Genomic DNA, 23,962 nt, shown 5'->3' on the forward strand with positions numbered 1-23,962 from the left:
TGCCCAGGCTAAAGTGCAGTGGCACAACCTCGCCTCACTGCAAGCTCCACCTCCCTGGTTCAAGCCATTCTTCTGCCTCAGCCTCCCAAGTAGCTGGAATTGCAGGAGCCTGCTAACATGCACGGCTTTTTGTATTCTTAGTAGAGAATGGGTTTCACCATGTTGGCCAGGCTGGTCTCAAACTACCGACCTCAGGTGATCCACCCACCTCGGCCTCCCAAAGTGGTGGGATTACAGGCGCAGGCCCTAATTTTTATATTTTAAGTAAAGATGGGGTTTCACCATGGTGGCCAGGCTGGTTTCGAACTCCTGACCTCAGACCTCGGCCTCGTAAAGTGCTGGGATTACAGGCGTGAGCCACCGCTCCCGGCCTGATCACAAATACTTTTAAAGTGAAGAGGCTTTCCACTTCCTCAACATAAGGTGTTAATCTTTCATGCTTCTAGGAGAATAAGCACAAGAAAAGACTTCCTCGTTGCTTTCTCTTGAAAAAGCAACAGCCGATGAACGTGTTGGAGCGCTCTCGCCGAGACAGAATTAGGGATCTTCAGTCTGACCTGGCAGAGTGGTTGAAGCCTCTAGCCCTAGCTGCTTACTGGGGTGCCACAGCTTCTCCGCCCAAGCGTCGGCTTTTAACCACTTTTCTCCGCAAAAGTACTGCTCGGTCTTCACGCGCCAACTAAGGCAAGTGTCTGGTGCGATGTGTGAGACGTGTAAGTTCAGGGCATCAGGGAATCCCCAACGCGCGCACCGTAATAGAAGAGGGCGCGGTTCCTCACCTGACCCACAATGCTCAGCTTGCCTTTCCGGAAACAAGAACTGTCACCTCGACAATGCTGCATCCTGGCGGAAGCGTCGTGCCCATACTCTGGAAGCGAGGAAGCGAGGTATTGTGGGGCTTTGTCCGTCTTCCAGTACGCATGTGTCAGCTGGCGCCTCTCGGCTTTTAGAGCCACGTCCGGGCGGTGGCGGCGACGAGAGAAGCACGTCAACGAAACCGGCCAATCCCCTGCGCGCGCAAGCGCAGTGGCTCGGACAGCACCGGAAGCGCAGGGGGATGGGGCAAGGGTGACGCGATTCTGTCCGCGTTGGAGGGGCTGGGCCGCGGCTAAAGTCGCCGCGGCCGCCGCGTGACGTGGCACAGCCGAAGCCTAAAGGCTAGAGCCGGAGCTGCCGCGCCAGTCGCCTAGCAGGTCGTCTACCGGCTAATTCCTGTCCAGGAGCTTCATCGGCACAGCGGCCAGCGAGACGTTCCAGGCTGTTTCTTCCTCCGCTTTCTCTTCCCTCTGGTTTATTTTGCTGGGAGCGCGAAAGGAGGAAGCACGGGGCCGTCCCAAACCCCTTTTGCTTCTGCCCATCGCAAGTGCCACTACCACCATGGGCCTCACTATCTCCTCCCTTTTCTCCCGCCTCTTTGGCAAGAAGCAGATGCGCATTTTGATGGGTGAGTGAGGGTCTGCGAGTCGAGGCGGGACCCGGGAAAGGCAGGGTCTCCACCATTGCGGTGGCCTCCGGGCCTGTGTTTCCCTCCGCCAGCCGTGGTGGGGGAGGGGCGCCGGGTCGGGGGGCGGTAGGAGTTCTTAACGGGGAACAATGGAGCGGAGCGTGAGCGGTCGCCCCACATCTGTCGCCCGGCGTGGCAGGGACAGGGCTTCGGTCAGGGCTTCTTTCTGGACTTGGCTTTTTCTCCTTGTTATTGAAAGCTGGGCGACATCGGGCAGAGATGTGGGGAAAGCCAACTCTAGGAATCAGACGCTTGGCCAGGCCCTTCCTGGGGGCGATCTGCATAGCTTCTTGCCCGGGTGTGGACAGCGGTCAGGAGCGAGGCAGAGCAACTCCAGCCTCTTCCCTCCCCCTCTGCGCTTCGTGTACAGGCCCTGCACACCCCACTGGTATGTGAGCGAGCGGCCACCCGGAGCCCAGAGCCGCCCGGGGCAGGAAGTGCGGTGGCCAGGGAGCACCTAAGGTTTCCGAAGCGTCCGGAGTCCTTAAGCGCTCACTTTGCTTAACTTTGCCGTGCGCTGGTTTCCGTTTCAAGTTTTTCCCTCTTGTTCATCGCATTCTCCGAAAACTGAGCTTATCTTTCGTCTATTTCTTTGGCTGTTTAAAAAAACTTTAAATGTATTTGGTTTATTCTCCTAGGTTTTCAAACTTGTTTTTAGCTGGCCTAAGGTCTAATGCAAAAGAATTTTAGAAACATTTTTTTTTTAAAAACCTGATAAATTTTCAGTAACTGAACTGAACATCATGGCGCTGAATTTTAGGGTAGCCTTGTTAGATAGTAACTACAGTTTGTTGGCTTTTTTTTAAATTTCTTTTTAGATAATTGACATTTTAAAAACTACTATTTAGGGGGCGGGTTTTTGCTCAGCTGAGGGAGAAGGGCTGTCAATTGGCTGCTATAAGCAACCGCTCCCGGTTACTGTGAGCATTCTACATTACAGCTGAGCTCCATGGACTAGAATAACGCTGAAAGAAGCCCTTCTCACTTTGAACGTTGAAACTTGTTGGTTCATCAGCTTGTTTTCTACCGGAGGAGATTTTATTTTCTTTCCTTTTTTTTGGAGACGGAATTTTGCTTTTGTCGCCCAGGCTGGAGTGCAGAGGCGCAATCTCGGCTCACTGCAACCTCCACCTGCCGGGTTCAAGCGATTCTCCTGCCTCAGCCTCCCAGGTAGCTGGATTACAGGCATGCACAAGCAGGCCCGGCTAATATTTTGTATTATTAGGAGAGATGGGGTTTCACCACGTTGACCAGACTGGTCTCGAACTCTTGACCTCAGATGAACCGCCCGCCTCCACTTCCCAAAGTGCTGGGATTATAGGCATGACCCACCATGCACGGATGGAGGTTTTATTTTCGAACTGTTCTACCACTGAAAGTTTTCAAACACAAGCTTCTGTAGTATTTCAAGGTATAGGAAGAGTAAAAGTATTTACATTGGCTCATGTTTAATTTCCTCTTAATTCAGCTTATTTACAATTTATAAAACAATTGTTTATGATTCATTCATAAAGATAAAAGTATTTTCTCTTTCAAAGTTTCTTAGATTTCCTTTGTCAAGAGGACAGAATTATTTTAGGAAAGCAAGCATATTTAAGTTTTAAGTGGCTGAAAGTTGGCAGTCTGAAAAAGGATCTGAAGTTAATGAATGGACTTTGGACTGTGATAAATGTATTTCCAGTCTGTTCCTTAAAGAGATTTACCAATGCGTGGTTGGGTTCCATAGCATGTAGTATATTGGTCTTTTTACTTAAGATTTATTGTAAATAAATTGCTGTTTTTCATTTCCTTAGTCTTTTGTGACTGATGAAAGTATCAGAGGGGCAAGGAAGATACAAGTATGCTACCAGCACTTTCCTATATTTACTATATTGGGAGGCATTTTCCACCACCCCCAAAAATGTTTGGAAGAAAATGGGAGAGAAAAAATATTTAACTTTCTGCATTTGTGCGGAGAATTGAAGTAATGATTTAGGAGTTATTTGTTTTGAATGTTTTATTACTCAGGCATGCTATTCTTTTGCACTTTAATTTTGGGATAATCAGTTTTCCTTGACTAATAAAAACACTTTAGTCACAAGATCAAGATTTATGGCAACTCATCAAAGGAAGTATCAACACAAGGGAGATATGTGCATGAACAGGGAAAAAGGTGGTTTGGAAGTTTGATAATTTTTACATTTTTCTGTCTGGCTTTGTGAGTGGCAGCAAAAATAACATCACTTTTAAAGTGTCTGCCCCATTCAGCTGTTGGAATTTATCAGTTAATGTTTTACCTTAGTGTGCTGCTTTTTTCTTTATAAAGCTCAGATAAGATTCATGCCTTCCTGAGTCAGTGTTTTTTTCAGACTTTACCATTTTAAATTATAAGGAGATACCGGTTACCTGATGTGTCAGTTTGCCAACCTACTATGGAGAAGTTTTAAATTTAATTCCTATAAGCTGCTGTTCTCCTGAAAGTTCAAGTAACTTTAAATGATACTGGAAGTTAGCTTGTAGTTAACTGTAATTAAAAATAAAAAGCCCAACACAGTGTATCAAAGTTAACATCATCTGAACTATTGATTGACAGAAATTATGTAGTAATTACTTGTAAGGGGAAGTTACGAGAGTGATGATGCTGCCCGAGTTAGAAAGCTACAGCTTCTGGCCAGATATCGGTGGTTTACGCCTATAATCGCTGCACTTTGGGAGGCCAAGATGGGAGGATTGCTTTGAGGCCAGGAGTTTGCAACCAGCCTAGTCAACATAGCAAGACCCCATCTCTTTGAAAAAAATAAAACAATAGCTTCTGTATTTTATTTATTTATTTAGAGATTGAGTTTTGCTCTTGTTGCCCAGACTGATTGAGTTTTGCTCTTGTTGCCCAGACTGGAGTGCAGTGGCATGATCTAGGCTCACTACAACCTCCCTAGTAGCTGGGATTACAAGTGCTACCACCAAGCCTGGCTAATTTTTGTATTTTTAGTAGAGACGGCGTTTCACTATGTTGGCCAGGCTAGTCTCAAACTCCTGACCTCAGGTGATCCAACTGCCTTGGTCTCCCAAAGTGCTGGGAATACAGGCAGAGCCATCACGTCTGGCCGGCTTCTGCATTTATATATGTACACACACACACACACACACACACACACATATATTTAATATTTATATATACATTTATTTTAAATAATAATGTTTTTATCTTGAGTAGCTGAGACGACAAGGACACGCTACCATGCCTGGCTAATTTTTGAAATTTTTTGTAGTGACATGGTCTCACTATCTTGCCTATTTTTGGGCTAAAGTGATCCTCCCACCTTGGCCTCGCAAAGTGCTGGGGTTACAGGAGTGGGCCACTGAGCCTGGCTGCATTGTCCTATTTTAAGTCTAGTTTCTGTATCTTGATTCACGATAAGATGTAAGATTGTAATATTGCTAAGTGAATCCTTAAATTATGTATGTATCAAAAAATACTAATGTGTTCTGCAGAGGAATTATTAATTCTGATCTCTTTACTTTGAACTTCCCAGTTCTTGCCTGTTGAAAAGGTGAAAAACTGTTACTTTTTAAAAGTTTGCTGATACCAGTGTAGTGCAGTATGCTGGTGTAGTTCTGTATTGTCTTGTGTGTGACTGTGGCTTTGAGGACCTAGAGAGGTTCAGGAGAAAGATCCTGTTTTTGTCACTTTAAAAAATATTACCAAGCTAAAGAATGGTGTTTTATATTTGTTTCTTAGCATATTTTGTGAATTTTTTATTTATTTTTTCTGATTGTAAAAGTGGTATATGTTCTATCTGTTACATTTAGAAAACAGGTAAAAGAATAAAGTGAGGCCGGGCACGGTGGCTCAAGCCTGTAATCCCAGCACTTTGGGAGGCCGAGGCGGGTAGATCACAAGGTCAAGAGATGGAGACCATCCTGGTCAACATGGTGAAACCCCGTCTCTACTAAAAATACAAAAAATTAGCTGGGCATGGTGGCGCATGCCTATAATCCCAGCTACTCAGGAGGCTGAGGCAGGAGAATTGCCTGAACCCAGGAGGCCGGGGTTGCGGTGAGCCAAGATCGTGCCATTGCACTCCAGCCTGGGTAACAAGGGCGAAACTCCGTCTCAAAAAAAAATAAATAAATAAAGTGATAATTACCTATCTGTAATTCCACTGTTCTGTCATATTTACTCTCAACCTTATTTTCGTTTTTATTTTTATTTTTTGAGACAGGGTTTTGCTCTGTCACCCAGCCTCTGGGGCGCATACAGGTGGCATGATGATAGCTCACTGTAGCCTTGAACTCCTGGGCTCAGATGATCCCTCCTGCCTTAGGCATTGGAGTAGCTAGGACTAGAGGCACCACTACACCCTGCTAATTTTTACATTATCTTTTAGAGAATAGGGGGTCTTGCTTTGTTGCCCAGATGATCTCGAACTCCTGGGTTCAAGAGATCCTCCTTCCTCGACCTCCCAAAGTGCTGGGATTACAGGTGTAAACCACCACATCTGGTACACTCCCAGCCTTTTAAGGGGAAGTTTTCGTTCCTCAAAATAGTTGTAATATTTAGTTTTGTGTCCTCTCTTTTTTGATTTAGCTTATTGCAGGCATTTTCTCAGGTTATTGGTTGAACATATAAAAAAAAATTAGCAGGGCATAGTGGCATTTCTAGTCCTAGCCTTTAAAAAAACAGGCTTTTCTGATTGGTTATGTGAATATAGGAAACAGAAAAGGCAAAAATCCTTAGTTTCATGGTACTCGTTGATAGGTACAACCATCTTTAGATGCACCCTTTTGCATTATTAAAATAATGCAATAGGCTGTCAGAAACTTTGATAATTTTCTGCAAATTAACTCACTGATAAAAATGTAGATGTTTCTCATCCATGTGTAGAAGCAGAACCTAAGTTCACATTTTTCCGTATACCTGGTGGCCTCAGTTTCAGTTTGGATAGTCAAGCCTCTGATGAATTAGAGTAAACACGCACACACACACACACACACACACACACTTTTTTGAGATGGCATCTCACTCTCATCCAGGCTGGAATACAGTGGCATGATCTCAGCTCACTGCAACCTCCACCTCCTGGGTTCAAGCAATCCTCCTGCCTCAGCCTCCTGAGTACCTGGGATTACAGGTGTCCACCACCACCCCTCGCTAATTTGAATAATTTTAGTACAGGCAGGGTTTCACCGTATTGCTCAGACTGGTCTTGAATTCCTGACCTCAGGTGATCCACCAGCCTTGGCCTCCCAAAGTCCTGGGACTACAGGCATGAGTCACTGCGCCCAGCCAAAATATTAAGATACAGTGTGTCCACCATAAAAACCTAAAGGCAGGATGACAGTATGTAAATAGTACTTGAAATCTCTGGCATCAGAACTAGGGTTTTTTTGGTTCCGGCTTTTTAGAAAACTTAAGCAAAAAAAAAAATCGAGATACAATTCATGTACCATAAAATTTACCCTGTTACAGTGTATAATTCCCTGGGTTTTAGTATATATATTCACAAAGTTGTGGAACCATCACTATCCTCTAAGGAAACCTGATACGCATTAGTAGTTGTTCCCATTCCCCCTCTTCCCATCCTCTGGCAGCCACTAATCTGTTTTCTGTTTCTGTGGGTTCATTTATTCTGGACATTTCATTTAATGGAATCATATAATTTGTGGCCGTTTATGTCTGGCTTTTTTCACTTGGCATGGTGTTTAAAAAAAAGAAAAAGTTCATTCATATTATAGCATATATTAGTACTTCATTCTTTTTATTTTTTTTCTTTACATTCATGTCACATAAGCACCTCATTTCATTGGATGGCCAAATAGTAATTCAGTTTTATGGATAAACCATATTTTATCTGTCCATTTATCAGTTGATGAAAATTTGTTTTTTTCCACTTTCTGGCTCCTCAATATTCGTGAAGAAGTTTTTTGTGTGGGCAAGTGTTTTAATTCTCTGATAAATACTTAGGAGTGGAATTGTGTCATGGTAACCGTGTTTAACGTTTTGAGGACCTGATAAACGTTTCCATTTTACATCCCCATTTACATCCCCACTAGCAATATATGAGGGTTTTAATTTCTCTGCAAGACTTAGATTTTAAAATAACTATTCTATTTCTGTGATTGTGGGGACATTTCTGAACATTAAATGTCTTTTTTTTTTGAGACGGAGTTTCGCTCTTGTTACCCAGGCTGGAGTGCAATGGCGCGATCTCGGCTCACCGCAACCTCCGCCTCCTGGGTTCAGGCAATTCTCCTGCCTCAGCTTCCTGAGTAGCTGGGATTATAGGCACGTGCCACCATGTCCAGCTAATTTTTTGTATTTTTAGTAGAGACAGGGTTTCACCATGTTGACCAGGATGGTCTCGATCTCTTGACCTCATGATCCACCCGCCTCGGCCTCCCAAAGTGCTGGGATTACAGGTGTAAGCCACTGCGCCCGGCCTCATTAAATGTCTTATCTGAAAAATGGAAGGTTATTGTGAGGATTGAATTCCAAAAATGTGTAGAATCACCTAGTACTATGCTTAGAATGCAGTAAGTATTCAATTTAAAATTATTATTATGTAAAATTATGTGGCTTGGGCAACATGGCAAGACCTCATCTCTACAAAAAATCACACCTGGCTAATTTTTGTATTTTTGTAGAGACAGAGTTTTGCCATGTTGCCCAGTTGGACACAAACTCCAGAGCTCAGGCAATCCACCTGCCTCGGCCTTCCAACGTGCTGGGATTACAGGTGTGAGCTACCACTCACAGCTTCCCAGCTCATTCAATTTTTCTTTTTTAAAGATGGATCTCACTATGTTGACCAGGGTGGTTTCAAACTCTTGGGCTCGAGCAATCCTCCCGACTCAGCCTCTCCTAAAGTGCTAGGATTACAGGTGTGAGTGACTGTGTCTGGCTGGCAAAGATTTCTGAGGTAGTTTTGCTGCTATATTAACACTTCGGTCAAATTGCAAGTCTGGTTAAGGAGAACAAGTAATAATTCCAGTGCATCTTTGAAGACGGTTGCTTGTTTATGGACGTGGAGGGGAGGCAGAACATTGCTGGGCTATACAGATTAGTCTTATCTTGGCCAGTTGAAAATCAGTTGTAGTTTTCATTTTGTGGAGAAATTTCATTGCCAAATATTGCAACATTAAGGAAATACATAAGAAATGACTAAAGTGGCACAAAATTGTTGGATTGATACGTTTTTGAATAAAGAACTGTGTTTTAAGTGAGGATGTTATACGTTTAATTTGTGCCTTAAAGCTTAGTAGAAATATCTTTTTTAAAAATTTTGCATTTATACAGCATTATTATTTTTGATGCAACTGTGTAAGATACATTCTATGTCGCTGTGAGCCATTAAACTGTTATCTTGTAATATATATTTAAAAAATAATTTGTGGATGCTTAAAAGTTATTATGGGTGTATTATTTCCCCCCCACCCCACCCCACAAATTCTGGAGTGACCTAGAAATGGTTGGATTATTTTGTAAACACTTACCTTTTTAAAAAAGTAAACAATATATAAAATATTATATATTTAAAGCCCTCAAGCAATCATCTTCAAAAAGATACGTCAGGAAATGTAAACAGCCCAACATTTTAATAAAAGAAATCTACTTGGACAATTTTTTTTCTCTTTTCATAAAAGTAATAGGTAAAAAAAAAAATTTATCAGTAGAGGAGCAAGTAAACTAGTAAACAATTCTGTAAGTAGAGGAGCAAGGCAACTGTTCATACAAACACATAGGAAAGCTATTAAAAGAAAACGTGGATTCCCTGCGTGCTTTTCTATAATTCAAAATAATATAATCATGATTTGTCTTGGATTTCTTCCATTCTTTGTCAATATTTTTGGATTTACTTTTTTTTTTTTGAGATGGAGTTCCACTCTGGTTGCCCAGGATGGACTGCAGTGGTGCGATCTCGGCTCACTGCAACATCCGCCTCCTGGGTTCAGGCGATTCTCCTGCCTCAGCCTCCTGAGTTAGCTAGGAGTACAGGCACGTGCTATCATGCCCCAGCTAATTTTTTAGGAGAGACGGGGTTTCACCATGTTGGCCAGGCTGGTCTCAAACTCCTAAAGATCCGCCTGCTTCAGGGTCCCACAGTGCTGGGATTACAGGTGTGAGCCACCATGCCCAGCCTTACACGGTTTTTAAATGGCAATCTGAGGTCCAGTTGGAGCGCCAGTGAGAACTGGCAGGTACCATAGTTTGGTGTGTGTGTGTGTGTGTGTGTGTGTGTGTGTGTGCGCGCGCGCGCGCGCATGTGTGTGTCTGTGTTTCCTAATCAGCATCTCAGTTTCAATTCTGACTTGGCTTAATCATATTTGAACTTAGTTAAAAGTTAATTTTTGTTATCTTAAGAATTTGGTCTGAATTACCCAAGGGAGTTTTATGTTTTTAAGAGACTTAGCGGCCGGGCGCGGTGGCTCAAGCCTGTAATCCCAGCACTTTGGGAGGCCGAGGCGGGTGGATCACGAGGTCAAGAGATCGAGACCATCCTAGTCAACATAGTGAAACCCCGTCTCTACTAAAAATACAAAAAAAAAAATTAGCTGGGCGTGGTGGCGTGTGCCTGTAATCCCAGCTACTCAGGAGGCTGAGGCAGGAGAATTGCCTGAACCCAGGAGGCGGAGGTTGCGGTGAGCTGAGATCGCGCCATTGCACTCCAGCCTGGGTAACAAGAGTGAAACTCCGCCTCAACAAAAAAAAAAAAAAAAAAAAAAAAAGAGACTTAGCTTTGTAGAATCATTTAAAGATCCAGGTTTTTTTTCTTTTTTTTCTTTTGCCACCCTCGCCTTTGTTTTATATCTTGTTACTAAAGATTCCAGACTTTAACTTAGTTCCTTTTTATGATATTTTTTAGAATTATGTTTTCTGATCTTTTTGATACTGTTCCATGCTCAAAAAATCAAACACTTGTGTAATAGTTGGTTTTTATTGTTATGCTCCTGAATGAGGGTTTGGTGTGGGCTGATCACACCGACTAGTATTTGGGAAGGAATAAACCTGCATCCAGTACGAAGTGGCGAACAGGATTTTACAGGACAAAGGAATAAAAGCCTTGAGTCTCCAAAAAGATCTAAAAGTTATTTTTGGTAGGGCACAGAGTAGAAAGGGTTTTTAAGAGGATCCAAGGAATCCGAATTGCCTGTAGCCTTCAGTTCTGTTTTGGAGTAACTCATAAAAGATAGACTTAGTTGCCCTGGAATGTAAATTAGATAAGTGAGATAATTTCAGTTCTTTTCTAACTTGCACTGCTTTTATGTGCTAAGTCATGCTTTGACTTAAATATTAAGAACATGTCCTTGCTTAAATCAATACTCGGTTGAATCGATATAAAAATCTACGATAAGTTAAATCCAGGCAGCCAGATATGATATCCTAAGAACAAACATATATTCAGTTAGGCCATTAGATACTGATCTTTCATTTGTGAGGGCTTTAGCAAACACTGCAGAATATACAGGTTTTAAGAGATTCATACTTACAGGCATTTAATTTGTTCTTCACTGTCATTCTAATAAAGAGGTATAGCCTCTTGTTCTAGTGTGGATTTTTTTTCACAAGCAAGCACATTTTTCCCTATATGAACTTCTGCCTCAAATGAATCATTTTAAGAATTTAGGCCTGGCACAGTGACTCACACCTATAATCCCAGAGCTTTCAAAGGCTGAGGCAGTTGGATCACCTCAGTTCAGGAGTTCAAGACCAGCCTGGCCAACATGGTGAAACCCCATCTCTCCTAAAAAATTAGCTGGGGCGTGGTGGTGCGTGCCTATAGTCCCAGCCACTTGGGAGGCTGAGGTAGGATAATCGCTTGAACCTGGGAGATGGAGATTGCAGTGAGCTGAGATTGCACTATTGCACTCCAGCCTGGGTGCAGTGTTACTCTGTCTTAAGAAAAATAATTTAGATATTACTTATATTGTCACAGAACCTATTTCCTTCTCTGAAGAATTTTTTTTAAAAAAGATACTACTGGTATTGGAGATGAATATGAGAGGGTCATTTTTATAACACAGGTTAATCAGACTTTGGTTTTCATTTTGGCACATTTAATGTTGAAATGGATTTAAGCAGGGGTAAAATTGGCTTCATCTTCCTTTATTATCATAAGGTGACTAGGACATAAGTATACCAGTGTATTTTTACCTCTTAGCATCAAAATGTTACCCAAATTTTACTCTGTATTTATGAGAAATTTTTTTTACAAATCTTAAGATAATTCTTTTCACTTATTATGTGTTCTCTGAATCAACTTCTAATTTGTTTTTTTAAATTTTTTAAATTTTTATTTTTATTTTTTCAGAATTCTTTTATGACTGACATAATTTGTTTTAAAAAATGGTGGTAGTACAGCTGGGCATGGTGGCTCACACCTGTAATCCCGGCACTTTGGGAGGCCCAGGCAGGTAGATCATTTGACGCCAGGAGTTTGAGATCATCCCGACCAACATGGTGAAACCTCATTTCTACTAAAAATACAAAAATTAGCTGGGCATGGTGGTGGGCGCCTGTAGTCCCAGCTACTCATGAGGCCGAGGCAGGAGAATTGCTTGAAACCCAGGAGGCAGAGATTGCAGTGAGTGAAGATCACGCCACTGCAGTCCAGCCTGGGTGACAGAGCAAGAGTTCATCCCTCCTGCAACTCCCCAAAAATGGTGGTAGTTCATAGGATTAATAAGGACTTGGATTGGAAGAGATCTTAGATGATTTGATCCAGTCCCTTTATTTTATGGCTCATTTCTTTGGCCTTGGTGTCCTAAAAGTCACTCAACTAGTTTGTTGCAAAGCTAGAGATTAGAGCCTAAGCCAGCTGTATACTCTTTTCCTTTTATTAGTACGTGCTGTCTCTCTTGGTCTAGAAAGAAGAATGGAGAGGCTTGTTGTAGGAAGTGTTGCCCTTGGGAATCAGAAATAAGATTATTTCATTTCTAACTCATTTGTGTCTTAAAGTTAACTTCTACTTTTGAACTATATATTTACTGTAAAATTATTTGTTGGGAGTATGCTTTTGGTCTGGATTTTAAATCTATAATGTCTTCTTCTAGTTGGATTGGATGCTGCTGGCAAGACAACCATTCTGTATAAACTGAAGTTAGGGGAGATAGTCACCACCATTCCTACCATTGGTAAGAAAGTTTACAGATGACTTTATATCATGATATGTTGTAAAGTGGAATATAATACAGTCTAGTTTTGACACTGTCTTTTTGTTAAGCTTGTTGATTATCTTAGAAGTACTTTTAAAACAGGCTGGGCGGGCATATCCCCTGAGGTCGGGAATTCAAGACCAGCCTGACCAACATGGAGAAGCCCCTTCTCTACTTAAAAGAAAAAAAAAAAAATTTAGCCGGGCATGGTGGTGCATGCCTGTAATCCCAGCTACTCGGGAGGCTGAGGCAGGAGAATTGCTTGAATCTGGGAGGCTGAGGTTGCAGTGAGCTGAGATCGAGCCATTGCTCTCCAGCCTAGGCAACAAGAGTGAAACTCTTGTCTCAGAAAAACCAGTCCAGGTGTGGTGGTCATGCCTGTAATCCCAGCACTTTGGGAGGCCAAGGAGGGTGATCACTTGAGCCAAGGAGTTCAAGACCAGCCTGCGTAACATAGCGAGACCTTGTCTCTGATGTTTAGGTTTAAATTATTTTTATATATATATAAAAATAAATAATTGCTTTTAAAACACTATTCTAAAAAAATTCCACAATAAAAGGTTTTATTTTCTTAATGACGCTGCACAGCGGTCATTTTTGTTTTTCTTTGTAGGTTTTAACGTGGAAACAGTAGAATATAAGAACATTTGTTTCACAGTATGGGATGTTGGTGGTCAAGATAGAATTAGGCCTCTCTGGAAGCATTACTTCCAGAATACCCAGGTAAGGGATACTATATGTTTTTATAACTTTTCTTTGTGGGTTTCATGCTCTAAAGTTTATATCAGTGTCTAGTATTTACTTGGATGTTGGTGTTTACTATGAGTTGGCATTTATCTTATCTCCACTTCCACATTCTTCAGTGGACTCTCGCTTATGCCTTGGAAGGCTAACTTATGCAGAGTGGAAGAGTTGTATAACAGTTACAGTAAATGTTTGGAAGATGGGATGGATGATGCTGTACTTCTCAAGTATAAATTGGGTCTCTTATCCATAGTTCTTTCGTTTCCATCTTAGTTTATCAAGTAAGGTCTGTTTAAACTATCATTGTAGTTTCTGATTAAGACAATTGATAGTCCTTTGTTTAGCCCAGTTAGGTGTTTACTTTATTAAATACATTATGGTCAGTTCGCTGCATTGATTCGTAAGATATTTTTTATATTGCCATGTAGTATTTATATATAATACTGGCATGGAAGAGACCTTAGTGTTCCTGTAGAACAGGAGTTCTCAAATTTGGTGGCACTTAAGAATCACATGGGGAGCTTTAAAAATCCCAAGACCTGGATCATCCCCTAGACCATTTGAATCAGAATCTCAGGGTATATAGTCCAGGTATAGTATAGTAGTGTTTCTTAAACTTTAATATGCATATGAATAACCTGGGTATTTATTAAAAATACACATTGATTCCATAGGTCCTACGTAAGGCCTGCAATTCTGTATTTCTAGCACTTCTTGGGTCGTGCTGATACTACTGGTCTGGTATCTTACAACACAGCGCTACTTACATTTTGGGCTGGGTTATTCTTTGTTGTTGGGTATGGGGAGGGCTCTCTATGCATTGTAGGATGTGTAGTAGCATCCTTGTCCCATACCCACTAGATGCCAATAGCAGCTCCCCCCATCTGGCAGCCAAAAATCTCTCCACACCTGCAAAATATCCCCTGGGAGCAAAATTGTTCCCTGCTGAGAACCACTGTTCTTAATCTAACTAACTCTCTTATATTTGAGGAAACTGAAACTTAGAATGACTTACCCAATTATCCTCTGGGAGCAAAATTGCTCCCTGCTGAGAACCACTGTTCTTAATCTAACTAACTCTCTTATATTTGAGGAAACTGAAACTTAGAATGACTTACCCAAGACGGGAGAGTTTGTTCTTACTCTACCTTTGTTTAACTTGGTCCCAACTCTGTTATTTTTTCTGTCACCTAAGGAATTTCTTGTCAGTTTTTGTTTACTACTTAAGTTGGTAAGTTTTTTTTAAATGTGGTATCACTAACACTTTTTATGTTTAAGACTTGCAATGTCATCTTGTTACCCAACTCTTAAAACATTGCATACAAGTGGGGTATATTGCCACCAGGTGGCAGTGAATACCCTAGGTGAGTGGCTGGGAAAACCAGGTTTACATAGTATGTCATGTTAAATAGTGGTATGCTTTTTAATTTAAAAATGAGAATGTTTATGGTCATCAATATAGCTGTGACTAGAAAAGATACTTAATACAGAGGCACATACTTTAAAAAAAGCTTTATCATGGAAAATGTTAAATACAAAATTCTTGGGAAACCACTGTTTCTGATCTCAGAATTTCGGGGGTTTTGGAATATTTGCATTTTACCAGTTGAGCATCCTAAAGCCAGAAATCCAAAATCCGATATACTCCAATGAATTTTTATGCTGGTGTTCAGAAAGTTTTGGATTTTGGGGTTTTGGATTAAGGAAACTCTGTATACATATATAGTCATCTCTAATGTGCTCTACCCTCTAGTCTTTGTTTTTTTTCTGAGATGGAGTCTCACTCTGTTGCCCAGGCTGGAGTGCAGTGATGTGATCTTGGCACACTGCAGCCTCTGCCTCCTGGGTTTAAGCAATTCTCCTGCCTCAGCCTCCCAAGTAGCTGGGACTACAGGCATGTTGCCACCACACCTGGCTAATTTTATATTTTTAGTAGAGATGGGGTTTCACCATATTGGCCAGGCTGGTCTCAGTCTCCTGACCTCATGTGATCCCCCTGCCTAGGCCTCTCAGAGTGCTAGGATTACAAGTATGAGCCTCCGCACCTGACCAATATATTTTGAAAGAGTTAGATACGAAGTAAAACCTTGCTAATCCTTAATCCTAATAGTTCTTGACCCAGGTTAACCCTGGCTTTATCCCTAGATTTGTTTAGAATGCTTTAATTTACTTTGCATTCTTAATTTGAGATTAGACCCAATTCTGGCCTCTTTGGACCACCTTAGAAATAGAAGTCCGCCGGGCGCGGTGGCTCAAGCCTATAATCCTAGCCCTTCGGGAGGCCGAGGTGGGTGGATCACGAGGTCAAGAGATCGAGACCATCCTGGTCAACATAGTGAAACCCTGTCTCTACTAAAAATACAAAAAATTAGCTGGGCATGGTGGCGCGTGCCTGTAATCCCAGCTACTCAGGAGGCTGAGGCAGGAGAATTGCCTGAGCCCAGGAGGCGGAGGTTGCGGTGAGCTGAGATTGCACCATTGCACTCCAGCCTGGGTAACAAGAGCGAAACTCCGTGTCAAAAAAAAAAAGAAAGAAAAGTCCAAGTGCTATTTCCTAGGGAGTTCATGCTAGCTGGGGAAAGCTTTATGTGTTACTTGATACAATCAAAGCTAAGTTCTTAGCTTGTGTTCCGAGCATTCCTGATCAGTTCTTCTAGCTATAAAATTTAAAATAAACTAATTATAACTTTAACCATGTTTCTAACTTACACTAATAAACCATGGCACAGTGTTTAATAAATTCCTATTAGATAATTCCAATTAATTTGCCATTCTAAATAATTAAGCAAATATTTGGCTGTTAAAATAATCATACAGCAGCTGGGCTTATCTGTAGAATCCTAACTTTTCTTCACTCTTGATTCTAGGCTGTTCCAAGAAGAAAATAATTAGGGATTAATTCCTGGAATAATTCTCCTTCTCAGTAATGTTACTTTGGGACTGATAGTATTATTTATGTTTTAAAACAGAATAGAGGCTGGGTGCAGTGGCTTATGCCTGTATTCTCATCACTTTGGGAAGCTGAGGTGGGAGGATTGCTTGAGCTCAGGAGTTTGAGACCAGCCTGGGGACCCTGTCTTTACATTAAAAAAAAAAACAAAAAAACAAAAAAACAAAAACAATAAAAATGAAAGGTTAGTAATCAAGATAAAATTAGATCCCTTTTAGGGGCATTACCTCTTGTAAAGGGTACATTCCAGGACTGGGTGCTGTGGTTTATGCCTGAAACTGCAACATTTTGGGGCCGGACGCAGTGGCTCTTGGGATCAATGGATCCTCCCACCTCAGTCTCCCAAGTAGCTGGGATTACAGGCATGTACCACCACACCCAGATAATTTCTGCATTTATTTTTTGTAGAGACAGGCTTTTGCCATGTTGCCCAGGTTGGTCTCAAACTCCTGAACTCAAGTGATCTCAGGCCTGATTGCTTGACTGCCTCGGCCTCCCAAAGTGTTGGGATTACAGGCATGAGCCACCATACCTGGCCAAATTCACGATTCTTTAGGCTCCTTGATTTGTTGTTTTTCTTTCTGTTCCTACTATGTGGCTATTTTGGTACCTGTACTTATATGTGAGAGTACAGAGGGGAGAGGGGAAAATGGATACAGTTTATTCCTAGGGTAGTTGAGAAAAGTAGTTCATTGGTGAAGAATAAGATTTTTTTAGATTTGAAATAGCACTGATAAATTAAAATTACAAATAGTTCTCAAATCAGCTTTCAGCGTTACAGCCTTAATGAGACATTTTCTTTCTAATATCTAACCACTGATAACATTTTTCTGCCTACACTTATGTTTCTTATAGAGAGTGTTGTTTAACTCTTAAAATTTACTGAAACAATCTTTCCCCAGGGTCTTATTTTTGTGGTAGATAGCAATGATCGTGAAAGAATTCAGGAAGTAGCAGATGAGCTGCAGAAAATGGTAAGAATATACTTTAAATTCATCATTTTCAAGGTGTGTTTTTCTGGGTGAAACTGGTGGTGTGTTAGTACATTTTAGCTATGATGAGATTATAAAAATGATTTTTGAAGGGGCTAGAAATAAACTTAAGAAACTATGTTATCCACAGATTCTTAATAATGTACTTCAAAATCGCTTATAGAGCTTTTTAAAAAACACATGGAAGAGTAGTTACTTCAGTAAGTTGGGAGGAAGGCACAGCAGCTATTTTTAGAATGCCTCATGGGTAATCTTGATGCCTGTGTCTGGCTGAGGATATCAGATTTAGCTAAGTGCCTTATTTTACAGATATCAAATCTGTATTGCTGAAGCAGTGGTTTTTTTTTTTTTTTTGTTTTGTTTTGTTTTTTTTGAGACGGAGTTTCGCTCTTGTTACCCAGGCTGGAGTGCAATGGCACGATCTCGGCTCACCGCAACCTCCGCCTCCTGGGTTCAGGCAATTCTCCTGCCTCAACCTCCTGAGTAGCTGGGATTACAGGCACGTGCCACCATGCCCAGTTAATTTTTTGTATTTTTAGTAGAGATAGGGTTTCACTATGTTGACCAGGATGGTCTCGATCTCTCGACCTCGTGATCCACCCGCCTAGGCCTCCTGAAGTGCTGGGATTACAAGCTTGAGCCACCGTGCCCGGCCTGCTGAAGCAGTTTTGACCCTAAGAATCTTGGTTCAGATGTTTTGTTCCCAGGGTCATTGGTTCCATTTTCTCTATGTTGTGCCAATAATTACTTTAGAAATGTTTTTTATAGTAACCATTAAAAGATAAGGAATTCCTTCTGAAAGTAGAGACAGTTTGGTTCACAGTGGCATTTTGCAGCCTTGCCACATATTGAATTAATGTGATTAATGTTTTCAAGTATTCATGTTGTTATTCTGAACAGAGGAAAACTTAGGAGAATCCTTGTCATGATTTTAAACTTGAATTTTTTTTTTTTTTCTTCTCTGAGGCAGAGTCTTGCTCTGTTGCCCAGGCTGGAGGTGCAGTGGCATGTTCTTGGCTCACTGTAACCTCTGCCTCCAGGGTTCAAGCAATTCTCCTGCATCAGCCTCCCAAGTAGTTGAGATTACAGGCACCATGCCCGGCTAATTTGTTGTATTTTTTTAGTAGAGACGGGCTGACCAGGCTGTTCTTAAACTCCTGACCTCGTGATCTGCCTGCCTTGTCCTCCCAATGTGTTGGGATTATAGGTGTGAGCCACCATGCCTGGCCTGAAATGAAATCTTAATTCTCATTCATTACTCCTAAGACTACAGTGCAGTTTGTAAAACCATTGTGCCAGTATATGTGTGACTAAATCATTGTTGGATTTTTGCCTGAGTCAAATGTCACCAGCTTTCCCCTTTTTTTTTTAAAAAAAAAAGCACTTCATTGAGACATACTTGTTGACATGCTATAAATAACAACCTTTAAAATTGCAAATCAGTGGCTTTTAGTATACACAGTTGTCCAACTGTCACCACAATCTACTACTAGAAAATTTTCATCACCCCGAAAAGAAATCTCGGAACCATTAGCAGTCACTCCCCATTTCCATCCTCTCCTGCGCTACACTCCCAGCCTCTGACAGCCACTAATTAGTTGGTCTCTATACAGTCACCTATTCTGGACATTCACATAAATGAAAACATACAAAGTGTTCTTTTGTGACTGTTTTCACTTAGCATAATTTTTCAGGGTTCATCTGTATTGTATCATGCGTCAGTACAGGTTCTATTCTTGGTTCCGTTTTTGTATTTTTCATGATACTGCCAACGCCCAAATAATTGTGATGTTGTCCCACTCTTGGTCCAGCTGGCAGGAAAGAAGTCTGAAAAGTACTTCTGCTATTAAGTACCATAAGATCCTGTCATAAACATTTTATTCCCATATGTGTTTCTTGCCCTTATCAGTTCTGACAATTGGTAATCATGAAGGCTGAATGATGAGTGATTTGCTTTAATGGGGTTTAGGATGATTGACTGGAAAAACAATCTGTCTTACTTGAAGGCATATGATTGTTTGCTCTGGATTTAAAAACTGAGTGGTGTGAGTTATGAGTATCTGAACTTTATGTAGAGAAATTTGGTTAATGTTTAATAATGTATATAATGCTGAGTAAAGTATATATAGGAAGACAGTTTGTTTTCAGAAATTGGATTCTGGTTGGTAGTTTTTAATGCCTTATCTTTTTATTTCCAGCTTCTGGTAGATGAGTTGAGAGATGCAGTGCTGCTGCTTTTTGCAAACAAACAGGATTTGCCAAATGCTATGGCCATCAGCGAAATGACAGATAAACTAGGTCTTCAGTCTCTTCGTAACAGAACAGTAAGTATGTGGAGGTTAATACTAACCTCTTTTTTTTTTTTTTTGAGACGGAGTTTCGGTCTTGTTACCCAGGCTGGAGTGCAATGGCGCGATCTCGGCTCACCGCAACCTCTGCCCCCTGGGTTCAGGCAATTCTCCTGCCTCAGCCTCCTGAGTAGCTGGGATTACAGGCATGCGCCACCATGCCCAGCTAATTTTTTGTATTTTTAGTAGAGACGGGGTTTCACCATGTTGACCAGGATGGTCTTGATCTCTTGACCTCGTGATCCACCCGCCTCGGCCTCCCAAAGTGCTGGGATTACAGGCTTAATATTAACCTCTTGACTATTAAGAGTTACTAGGCCGGGCACGGTGGCTCATACCTGTAATCCCAGCACTTTGGGAGGCTGAGACAGGCAGGCCACCTGAGGTCAGGAGTTCGAGACCAGCCTGACCAACATGGAGAAACCCTGCTCTCCTAAAAATACAGAATTAGCTAGATGTGGTGGCACATGCCTGTAATCCTAGCTACTTGGGAGGCTGAGGCAGGAGAATCACTTGAACCCAGAAGGTGGAGGTTGCGGTGAGCTGAGATCATGCCATTGCATTCCTGCCTGGGCAACATGAGTGAGACTCAGTCTCAAAGATAAAAAGGATAATTGTGTAAAGTACTATGCAGTTTAAACATTTATTTATTATCTCCTTTTGACAAATAATGAACACATCATTTATTTAAAAATATGGTAATAAGCTTTAAATATCTTTGATTTTTTTGTAAAGATATAGAAAACTATTGTGGAATTGGTCTAAAGATTATTGATAGTCTTTTTTTAATCTTTTTTTTTGAAGGGGGAAGTGGAAAGAATGGAAAGGAGATTATTGATAGTCTTAATTTTAATTTTGTATCTTTTAACCCTACAGCAAACATTTTGTAATTTGGCTTTCTTATTAAGGGTCCAGTATTTTTAGCAACTGAAATTTAGCTAATATTGTTTAGTACTGTTTGTTTGCTTGTTTTAAAAGTGGAGATGGGCCAGGCGTGGTGGCTCAAGCCTGTAATCCCAGCACTTTGGGAGGCCGAGGCGGGTGGATCACAAGGTCAAGAGATCAAGACCATCCTGGTCAACATGGTGAAACCCCGTCTCTACTAAAAATACAAAAAATTAGCTGAGCATGGTGGCTCATGCCTGTAATCCCAGCTACTCAGGAGGCTGAGGCAGGAGAATTGCCTGAACCCAGGAGGCGAAGGTTGCGGTGAGCCGAGATTACGCCATTGCACTCCAGCCTGGGTAACAAGAGAGAGCAAAACTCCGTCTCAAAAAAAAAAAAGTGGAGATGGGGGTGTTGCTTTGTTGCCAGGCTGGTCTTGAGGTCCTGGACTCAAGCAATCCTCCCACTATCTCAGGCTGCCAAAGCGCTGGGACTCCAGCTATGGTGCCCAACGTTGTTTGCTTGTTATCAGCTTATGGAGGGGACCAGGTACCATGGTTCTCCTGTAATCCCAACACTTTGGAAAGCCAAGGCAGGATGATTGCTTGATGCCAGGAGTTCGAAACCAGCCCGGGCAACAAAGTGAAACCCCATCTCTACAAAAATAAAAACTAGCTGGGTGTGGTGGCATGCTCCTTTAGTCCCAGATACTTGGGAGGCGGAGGTGGGAGGACTGTTTGAACCCCGAAGTTGAACGCTGCAGTGATCTGTCATTGTACCCATTGCCCTTCAGCCTGGGTGACAGAAAAAGACTGTTTCTTTAAACGAAAAAAATTGTACTTCTCTAAAATCGCTTATCATTTGAGATCAGTGATTGAGATAAATTATCATAAACTTAGTGTCATGTACTTTTTATAGTAATTTTGCATTAACTTGTAAACAAGGCAAATACTGTGGCTGTGGTAAAAAATGAAACACAGAGAACCTATTGTCTGAGACATCTCAGGCTGATTTAAACAACTTAAACTGGGCTGGGTATGGTGGCTCACACCTGTAATCCCAGCACTTTGGGAGGCGAAGGCAGGTGGATCACTTGAGACCAGGAGTTCAAGCCTAGCCTGGCCAGCGTGGTGAAACCCTGTCTCTACTCAAAATACAGAAATTAGCTGGGTGTGGTGGTGCATGCCTATGTAATCCCCAGCTACTTGAGAGGCTGAAGACATGAGAATCTCTTGAGCCTGCCAGGCGGGGGTTGCAGTGAGCTGAAATCACACCACTCCAGCCTGGGCAACAGAGTGAGTTCTCTGTCTCAAAACAATAAATAAATAAACAACATTAACTGTAAATGATACAAGTTTTCCATACTGTGAAGCTATGAATTTGAGCCTTTTCCTAGCCTCCTAGGTTACTGAGATTTGTTATTCAAATAATCGGCAATATGGTATACTTGCAGTGGCCTCGAAACATTAAACTGGTCCAAAAAATTAATAAAACTAAACTATGCCTTAAATGTAAATTGCTTTCTAGGTTTTATTTTCTTGATATTTTTACATAGTTACTGGAGATAAGATTCATTACCATCTAAAAAACAAGAATGGGCTGGCCACTGTTTTTTAGATGGTAAAAACAATGGCTCACGCCTGTAATCCCAACACTTTGGGAGGCAGGCAGATCATGAGGTCAGGAATTTAAGCCCAGCCTGGCCACCATAGTGAAACCCTGTCTCTATTAAAAATACAAAAATTAGCCAGGCATGGTGGCGCATGCCTGTAGTCCCAGCTACTCAGGAGGCTGAGGCAGGATAATAGCTTGAATCTGGAGGCAGAGGTTGTGGTGACCCAAGACTGTGCCACTGCACTCCTGCCTGGGCAACAGAGTGAGACTCAGTCTCCAAAAAAAAAAAAAACAAAAAAAAAAACCAAGAACATTTTAGAATGCATGAGACTAAAGATAGTAGAATTATCTGAAAAGCTTGCCCCTAAAATATCAACAAACTCTGCTCTTTCAAAAATTTACCTCTTCTACTTTGGGGTAGTTTATTAGTTACTAATTTCCCCATGATTTCTCTTTTCAGATTAAGTGGTAGAACGTTTACTAAAAAGGAACTAAAAACCAGCACTGAAAAAAAGCCGAATGATTGAGGGGGCGGGGAATGTTGTTTAAATATAATAAATAGGTAGAAGTAACTTACTTATTTTATTTTGTTTTGTTTTATTTTTTTTTATTTTATTTTGTTTTATTTTATTTTATTTTTGAGATGGAGTCACACTCTCTCGCCCAGGCTGGAGTGCAGTGGCATGACCTTGGCTCACTGTAATCTCCAGAATAGGTAGAAGTAGCTTTATGTTTAAAAAATAATTTAATCTAAAAAAGTAGAGACAGTCTCACTATGTTGCCCAGGCTGATCTCGAACTCAAGTGATCCATCTCCACCTCCCAAAGTGCTGAGATTTATAGGTGTGAGCCGCCATGCCCAGCCAGAAGTAACTTTAAATATGGGAGAATTTTGTGAGAAGCAGGAGGTTGAGAAGACTCCTAATTTTGATTAAGAAAGTTGAAACACTGGTTATATATTAACTGTGTTAATCAAGTTTTTTCTTGTCTTTTCTTTACAGTGGTATGTTCAAGCCACTTGTGCAACACAAGGAACTGGTCTGTATGAAGGACTTGACTGGCTGTCAAATGAGCTTTCAAAACGTTAAATGAAACTGGATAACTAACCAAGGACATGTTTGATAAAATTGGTCTAGGCTTGTTACAACAAATTAGTTTGTATCTTGGTTATTAAACAGTATCTGGGACTGGTTTGGGCAGAACTTATTTTGTTGCCAATTATTGTTTACCAAGTATAATGTTGCTATTTAGCAATGTTACTGGTTTTAAAAAAATTCTCCTTGGGGAAAAAGTATCCTCTTTCAATTTTACTTCCCATAAGCCTAAATGCCTGGACATAGCTATTGTGAAACCCTTAAATAAATCTGTTTTGAGTGTTTTTTGAGCCCCAGACAAATAATATTTTTAAGTTATCCCCTTGCTACTTTACTGACACCTTTATCATTCCTGAGACAGTCTGCTAATTTAAAAATGTAGCATTCCATTTGTATTTATTTCTCTCCCTTGCCAAAAAAGATTTTCTAATACTGCCTGTACCATCCAGGGAAAGATCCAAAACACTATTCAGCTCTCTTGCACTGAGGAAATTTTTTCCCCCTGCATTGACTCCTGGCCTACATCAGCCAAACTTACTTTGGTGTAGTTTGGATTTGATAGCTAATTAGTTCCGTGCTGGTTGCAAATAATTGACATTTAGATGGTTTTTAATATTCAGCAGATTGTCTTCCTTTATATCATGTCTTTTTTATGTTGCATGTTGCTTTTGTTATCAGCCTGATTTTTTGCTCAGTATA

At 41.2% G+C, this 23,962-nt stretch overlaps 1 protein-coding gene across 1 annotated transcript; it reads left to right on the forward strand.

Moving 5' to 3' along the window:
- The first annotated feature begins 1,092 nt into the window (after positions 1-1,092).
- ARF4 (ARF GTPase 4) lies at positions 1,093-23,375 on the forward strand. Its single transcript, XM_003936531.4, has 6 exons — positions 1,093-1,444; positions 12,536-12,616; positions 13,251-13,360; positions 17,234-17,305; positions 19,522-19,647; positions 23,171-23,375. Exons 1-6 carry the CDS (start codon positions 1,378-1,380, stop codon positions 23,255-23,257), a joined length of 543 nt encoding a protein of 180 aa, XP_003936580.1. The 5' UTR covers positions 1,093-1,377; the 3' UTR covers positions 23,258-23,375.
- The last annotated feature ends 587 nt before the right edge of the window (positions 23,376-23,962 follow it).

This window comes from Saimiri boliviensis, chromosome 8 (assembly GCF_048565385.1).
Source record: "Saimiri boliviensis isolate mSaiBol1 chromosome 8, mSaiBol1.pri, whole genome shotgun sequence".
In the NCBI taxonomy this organism is placed as follows: domain Eukaryota; kingdom Metazoa; phylum Chordata; class Mammalia; order Primates; family Cebidae; genus Saimiri; species Saimiri boliviensis.